This window comes from Vespa velutina, chromosome 2 (assembly GCF_912470025.1).
Source record: "Vespa velutina chromosome 2, iVesVel2.1, whole genome shotgun sequence".
NCBI classification, from domain to species: Eukaryota; Metazoa; Arthropoda; class Insecta; order Hymenoptera; family Vespidae; genus Vespa; species Vespa velutina.
The window spans coordinates 17082787-17090286 of record NC_062189.1 but is presented as its reverse complement, the minus strand read 5'-3'; the positions used below and the strand labels follow the sequence as shown (position 1 = coordinate 17090286).

General features: G+C 27.1%; 2 protein-coding genes and 1 long non-coding RNA gene across 16 annotated transcripts in view; 1 reads left to right on the top strand and 2 right to left on the bottom strand.

The window, feature by feature from the left end:
* LOC124957786 (polyhomeotic-proximal chromatin protein-like) overlaps nucleotides 1-3423 on the top strand; it is an 8427-nt gene extending 5004 nt beyond the window's left edge. For 5 of the 11 annotated variants that reach the window (XM_047515100.1, XM_047515104.1, XM_047515098.1 and 2 more), the window contains exons 6-14: nucleotides 1-175; nucleotides 324-621; nucleotides 715-905; nucleotides 1059-1341; nucleotides 1428-1682; nucleotides 1788-1904; nucleotides 1992-2139; nucleotides 2231-2426; nucleotides 2647-3423. The exon at nucleotides 1-175 is cut by the window's left edge and continues 55 nt beyond it. In XM_047515100.1, coding sequence (XP_047371056.1) covers nucleotides 1-175; nucleotides 324-621; nucleotides 715-905; nucleotides 1059-1341; nucleotides 1428-1682; nucleotides 1788-1904; nucleotides 1992-2139; nucleotides 2231-2426; nucleotides 2647-2874 — 1891 coding nt within the window. In that variant the 3' untranslated portion in view covers nucleotides 2875-3423. The remainder of the gene's footprint in view (nucleotides 176-323; nucleotides 622-714; nucleotides 906-1058; nucleotides 1342-1427; nucleotides 1683-1787; nucleotides 1905-1991; nucleotides 2140-2230; nucleotides 2427-2646) is intronic. The other 6 variants (XM_047515107.1, XM_047515105.1, XM_047515109.1 and 3 more) reach the window with 5 other exon arrangements.
* An 874-nt stretch (nucleotides 3424-4297) lies between these two features.
* Nucleotides 4298-5610, bottom strand: LOC124957790. 2 transcript variants are annotated; one of them, XR_007103736.1, is made up of 3 exons: nucleotides 5423-5437; nucleotides 5191-5346; nucleotides 4298-4836 (listed from the first exon to the last, which is right to left on the bottom strand). It is a non-coding gene; the product is annotated as an uncharacterized LOC124957790 (long non-coding RNA). The 2 variants fall into 2 exon arrangements; XR_007103735.1 differs by having other exon boundaries at nucleotides 5191-5610.
* Nucleotides 5611-6799: 1189 nt separating this feature from the next.
* Nucleotides 6800-7500, bottom strand: part of LOC124957789 (dysbindin protein homolog) — a 2790-nt gene continuing 2089 nt past the window's right edge. For all 3 annotated transcript variants that reach the window (XM_047515114.1, XM_047515113.1, XM_047515115.1), the window contains one exon: nucleotides 6800-7099. In XM_047515114.1, the coding sequence (XP_047371070.1) occupies nucleotides 7011-7099 (89 nt within the window). In that variant the 3' untranslated portion in view covers nucleotides 6800-7010. The remainder of the gene's footprint in view (nucleotides 7100-7500) is intronic.

Below are 7500 nucleotides of genomic sequence, written 5' to 3'. Positions count from 1 at the left end.
GAAAGCGAAAGTAATGGACATACAACAATATCAGGCGATGAAAAGCAAGCAGAGCACAGGCGGACAGCGGCCACTTAGCATTTTACCATCCTCGCTGCAAACTGTCAATATACGAGCTGCAAGTTCTGTTTCTACACAAACTGTTCATGAAGTACAAGTCACGGTACACGCACAGGTTACTATGATTAACATTTACATCATTTAAGAAATTTTTTAAGTGGTGTAAATGTGTCATAATGTATTGTAAGCTGTGCTTCAGCATTATATAATCTTTTAACTCATAATGCCGATATAATATATTGTTCACTTTCTTTCCTCTCTAGAGTGGTAAAGTGAGTGGGAGCGGAAGTAAAGGACGTGGTAAACCAATGCAGTCGCCTCAACAACAACAACAGCAACAGCAGCAGCAACAGCAACAACAACAACAACAGCAGCAGCAGCAACAGCAACAACAACAACAACAACAACAAACACAACAGGCAATGCAACAACAGCACCAACAAGTTTTCATTCAACAAAAGCAACATCCTCAGCAACAACAACAGCAGCAGCAATTACAACAACAGTATCAACAACAAGTACAATCATCTCAACAACAAATTCAACCTAAACCTATAATGGGTAAGAAATATTCTTTGATGATAAATGTAGGTAAGAGATATAAATAATTCTTTTTAACAATTCATCAAATGCATACATTTTATTATTATATAGCAGGTATGACCCTACAACAACAGCAGCAACCTGGGGTAGTCTTAGGTAGTGAACCAAGACCTATTATGCCTGTAGTATCAGTAGGAAGTGTAGGAGTTGGTGTTGCTGCTACATCACAAATAAACCAAGTACAGCAACCTCCTATGTCTGCTGTACAACAGCTTCCATTATCGGTACAAAACTATTATCATGTAATGTATACCCCACTGCTACGAATATATTGTAATATTGTATTAGAGATAAAACTTTATATAAAGTATTTATGTAGTTAAGAAAAGTTATGTCATTGTAAATCATGCAACGTCTCTTGAAAGTATTTGTTTTTTTTTTTCCTCTTTTTTCAGACTATAAATCCGACGATAATAGGCAATCAAATAGTAAGTGGAGCATCGCAAGTTCAATCTGTACCAATAGTAAATCGACCGACTGAACAACAACCTCATGATCCTAATAACACTACAATGATGATAACATCACCCGATCGTAATCATCAAGCTGACTGTTCAATAATTCTGCCATCGACAAATCTTCCTGCTGCTAATGATGATAATGTTAAATCCGGAAAAAAAGAAGAGACTGTATCAATTACTTCGGAAGAGATATCGGTATCCCAGCCAGATGTATCAGGTATGTGATTGATTAAATAGGATTATATATATATATATAAATACAATACATATTCGTCAATATTTTTTCTTTCTTTTTCTATATAGAAGCCGATCATTCGAAAGGTCAAGTAAAAGAAGAGGAAAATAATACTTCAAAAACAGATGAGAAGACATGCAATAATCCTTTAGCTGGACTCGCTAATACAGTCAATTCTATTACCAATGGAGCAGCTAATGAAGAATCAACGAATGTTTCTGTATCTGTTCCTCTCACAGCAAGTAGTAAACATGCACCTCCTAAGGCGATGGTTAAACCTCAGGTCCTTACACATGTGATTGAAGGATTTGTTATACAAGAAGGTATATATATATATGTATATATATATATATATATGTAATATGCATAAAATATATTTTATAAATACACACATATATATTTAATTAATCATATATTTTTGTTTATAGCGTCTGAACCATTTGCAGTTAATCGAACATCCCTAAATAATACAATGGGTCAAGATGCAACAAATATTTTAAATCGTAACAATTCCTCTGAAAAAGATAATCACGAAGAACCGCCAAGTATGACTAATTTAATTATATTTTTTTTCTCTATTTTTTTTTTTTTAACTCGTAATATAATAATTCATATTAATATTTTAAAACTAGGAAAAAAACACGCTCCGAATTACAACGTAGATGAAGATGGGAACAATGCTCAAGTTGGAAAATGTGAAAGTTGTGGTAATATGATTGATGAACAAAGTATTAAATTTAAAAAGGATAAACGTTTTTGTTCTGCTATTTGTGCAAAAAGGTTAGCACAATATATTATTTTTATATGATTATGTGTTCTATGTGAAGTTTGTAAATTGATTTGAAATTATTTTTTTATACAAAATTTATAGTAAAAAGCGTGAATCACGTGAACGAGATATAATGGAAAAACAATGGACGGAAATGGAAATTGAAACTAAAACTATTGATGTAGAAAATAATAAGAAAAATGGTGAAGATAAATCATTGTTATCAACGACAACAACAACAACAACTACTTCCACGGTAGATGATTCAATTCCAAAAGTGAATCCTGTGAAATGGACGGTACGTATATAGAACTTGTATTTTTATTAATATAATTATTCAACTTTTTTTTTCCTATTGTGCAACGATTATCTTACATATTTTATTTCCATACAGTACCGTGTTCTAAGCAAATAATTTAAACAAAATTATCTCCTAATACATATATTTATTTTACCTAATATAAATTTAATAAGTTAATTGAAATATACTATTTTTTTTTCTCTTTTATTTTTTGTAGGTAGGAGAAGTGTGCGAATTCATACGTGGTTTGCCAGGTTGTGCTGATTATGCAGAAGACTTTGCTATTCAAGAAATCGATGGACAAGCTCTTATGTTGTTAAAGGAAGATCATTTGATGTCTGCCATGAGTATTAAATTAGGACCTGCATTAAAAATAGTAGCCAGGATCGATTCTATGCGCATAGAATCAATGTCAAATTCTAATCCTACATCTAATAGCTCATAAATTATTTCCTTTTGCATTTGATTTTATATAAAACTTGAGTTAAAGTAATTTATGGGCTGCAGAGGGTTTGTGCAAGTATTCGATTCAATATAAAATGATAAATATTTGATTATCTGCAATATAACAAGACTCATTTTGTAAATACTTAATTTAGGTTGTAATAGGAGAGAAAAGAATCATGTAATTCAATTACAATTTCATTTCTACGAACCGGATAAGAGTTTGCAGAATTGGAAGGAAATTTATTAAAAAGAAAAAGAAAAAAGCAAAAAAAAAAAAAAAATAAATGATCATTTTTATAATCTTAAAAATATTAAGAGAGAATTCTACAAAAGTCAGATTAAGTAAGCCATTATTTCATTTCTTGTAATATTATTAATATGACTCTTGTAAATATTTGTTAAACGGTACATTATAGACACACAATTATATTCTTAAGAAAGAAGCTAAAATGTTTGCCTAATATAATATATAAGAGTTAAGTATAGGACAATGCTTTAAGAATGATATTTCTATAAAAAAAGAAAAAAAAAAAAAATAAAAGCATAAATAAATAAGAGAAAATCATTATAAGTCATAAATTTCTTACAATTCTGTGTAATTACAGTAATTGTATAAATTCCTTACTTTATAAAAAATTTTGATGTAATGCATTTCGACTTATAATGATTAACTCTTTAATCATATGTAAATAGCATATACATATATATAAATATATATATATATATATATATATATATATGTATATGTATATATATATTTATATATATATATAAACACAAATGGATGGAAATTTTTTTTAATTTGGTATGGACATGTATATTGTATGAATGTTTTTTCAAAGTACAATTTTATAAAATGCGTACAATTAACATAGTCAAGAATCTGAGTACAAAATGTGTCTATTACGCAGAATACAAGCATTGTACATAAGATGTTTAGAGATACGTGCTGTACTCTGTATTCAAAAAATATTATTTTGGGTTGCGTCCTAATGAGAAGTATCATCTTCATCACTTCAAATTGTAATTAATGCAGTTCTCTACTGTAGTAAATGAAAACACATGAACACACATTTCTGGTACTTTTGAACATATATTTTGTAAATGTATCACTACAAGTAGCTTCAAATGTATATATTAGATATAAAATGTTTATTTAATATACAAATTTTATAACAACATTTTAATTATTACGGTCATTTATATTTCCTACATAGTAATATTTTGTCTGATCTTCTAAATATAATATTTATTTATATTTTTATAATTTTTTATTATATAATAGAGAAAAAAATTCTAATTAAAACTATATGAAGTGTAGATAAAAATATTTTTATGAAGGAATTTTTTTCTTTTTTTTTTTTTTTTTTATATACATATAAATAAATATTTAAGGGTTTATACATTTCAATTTAAGAGAGTTAAAGTTTCAATCATTTTATTATTATTAGATTACATTATGAAATATACTTTTGAAAATTATTATTGCATGAAATTGGTACAAGCAATATCTTTTGTTTGAATACTTAAAAAATATATGGCACTAATCTACAAGTCACCTAAAAATTCTTTAGTTTTACAAATATTCCAACGATAACAAATATATTTCATATCCTATTTTTTATTTCTGCAGAAAAAAGAGGACTTAAAGTGGACGGTGCCTAAACTACAAAAGTAACACTTTCCTTGATTGTCTACATTTTAATCATATTTTAATATTATGTAGATACAGTGTCTTCTAAGTCCATTCCTTCACTTAAAAGGTCTCTTTCTTTTTTTTCCATTTGTAATCTATTTTCTGGTACAGTACGTGTAAAAAAGAGATACGCTGAATATAACACAAGTGTTCCAGTTATTACTGTTGCCGCCATACATACATTAACAAAACCTCTGTGTAATTTATCATAATAATAATCCTTCTTTTTTATGCGGTTTAACATATTTTACATTGATTTAGTATCTAAAATTAGAAATGTTAAACATAAAGGATAATAATTTGATGTATATATTGATGTAGTTTTATCAATTAACATAACCTCAAATAATTTCAATTAAATACAAACTTTATTCTTTTTTTCAAAGGAATGTTTATTATTTAATTTATCAAAACGTATATACATATATTTATTATTCATAATGACATTATTCACTAATATCAAAAAAACATAAATAAAATTTTTTTCTAACTGCAGAATTAAAATTGTAAATGAATAAACACTGATTTATCATTGTTTGTTTGTATTTAATAAAATATGGATTTAAAAGAAAAGAAACTAAATTTACATAAAAAAAAAAATACTTAAACTTCACATACCTATATTTATCTCAATTTATTTATATCTTATAAAAACTTGATTTCATCCGACTTTATCGGTACATTTAACCAGAATGAAAAGCTTGTATGGCGTCATATTATATCTTGATATACACATATGAGAAAGAAGTGCCATCTGGAATCGCTTGTACATAACTACAATAAATATTACTATTAAAATGTTTGCCTCATAATACGTAATATAATTCGTTATCAAAAATAAATATATTACCGATGGTTCAATGATGTAAGTTCATAAAAGTACATACAGGCAACGCTAATTGTATTTCTTCGAATTATAAGATTATTCATAAATTAAACATAATATATTTTTTATAATAATCAAATTATTAAAAACTAATAATATTATTTTTTCGCAAATACATGTTTTTTAATATAATATATATTTATAAAATATTATTGAATTAATATTATACATGCTTCATTACATAATATAGTAAAATAAATTTCATGTTGTTTATTATTTTACATCGTTCCTGAAAATATTTATATATCCGTATAACATTTATTTATATATAATATTGACTATGAACTAATTTAAGACGTTCCTGTTTAACTAATTTAGCGCAACGTCCCACACGGCACGGAACGTGTTAATATTATTTTATTTATTTATTTAATCATTTGCACTGGCAATTATTTCATATATGCACGTACCAGCGTAACTAGCGTTACTTGAAATCTCCGTAGAGTCTTATACAAATAATTTTACACAGATATGTCCTATTAAATTTCATTCTACGAGTCGAGTCGGTAGAAATAAACAAAACATTTGCGTGCTCAGCACGTGATAGATGTGATGGACATCAGCTATTGGCTGGTCAAGCGATAGTCATTTGTAATATTCAGGAACGAAAATACATAAGTCATTACAAAACTTTTGCGGCAATTATTTCATTACGAGAATTCCATCCAAAAGTGGTGCAAGATCTGAAAGTTAATAAATACGCTCCTATCTCGATTACGCGTGTTTGTTTATTTGTATTGACTCGACTCATTAAACGGACTATAGTATATTTACCTCAAAATTTCATGAATATATTCATATTCTTTTTTTATTTTCAGCGTCATTCCTTAGATGTAAAATTAATTTCACAATTTTCATTTCTAATTTTTTCCTTGTCATCAAATATGATTTTACATCGCTTTCGAAATGGAAAAAAAATTTTATGAGAATCACAATCGCTAATACTATCTTCACTATTTATTTTAATTAATCGTTTTCTTTTTGTATTTGTCAAAATAATATCACTAAGTTTACTATTGTCGCTCTTCATTTTACAATATTGGTTGAAATTATTAATATAAAATAAATGTATTATTTGATTTAACTAGCGTATAAGAAAATGTATTGTAAATTGTAGGAATTTTAAACTACGTATATCTATTTGAGAAGCTATATCGATAACTCCACGTTACGCGGTACACTTCGAGATTGTACTCCGACAAAGATCTGAGTCGACGTGCTATACACGTTTTTTTTTTATTTCCGTTATATCGACGTGTACAATACGTCGTTGATTATTTGGAGACAAACACATATCGACGTGCGTAGCACGTCTTTCCAGTGCAAGTGATTAATAAGATGCAATGTCACAGTCAATTTAATTGTCACATATACATACTAATGCAGATATATATACATATATAATAATAATAAAAACAAATATTACTCCTTTCTAAAAAAACAAATAGTTATATAATAATTAATAAGACAAATAAATAATATAATGCATTTAATTGAGTAAAAAAGAAAAGAATGGAAAAAGAAATCTTATTGATAAAGTCTTAGTGAATTTTCAATTCTCTAAGAATTCATCAAACATTTGCGAATCTACATCCAATACTATTTCATCCAAAGATGGACCTTCCTTAGTTGTTGGTATTTCTGAAATAAAAATGCATATATAAACATTTTCACTAAATCATGAAGTGTTCTACATCTATCACACATATTTCGTCTTTATTAATTTAGTTGTGCACACCTCAAAATAATATCTAATTGTACACTTGATATGTACTATACCCCATGCACTTTAAATAGGTGTCATTTATACAAAATGAATAATTTTAATTCCAAAAAAATTCTTATGAGACAATGATTAGTTTTTCTATTAACAGTGAATAAATGATAACTAATCAAAAAAATTTACTCCTCCTTTATTTTCATATTGTATAATAATTAGTTTTTCATTCTCATTGATTGCATTTGACTTTGAGTATAAATGAGACATAAGGCTAGAAAATAATTTCTACCACACTTGTATTTAAGATAATATTATTTAGAGC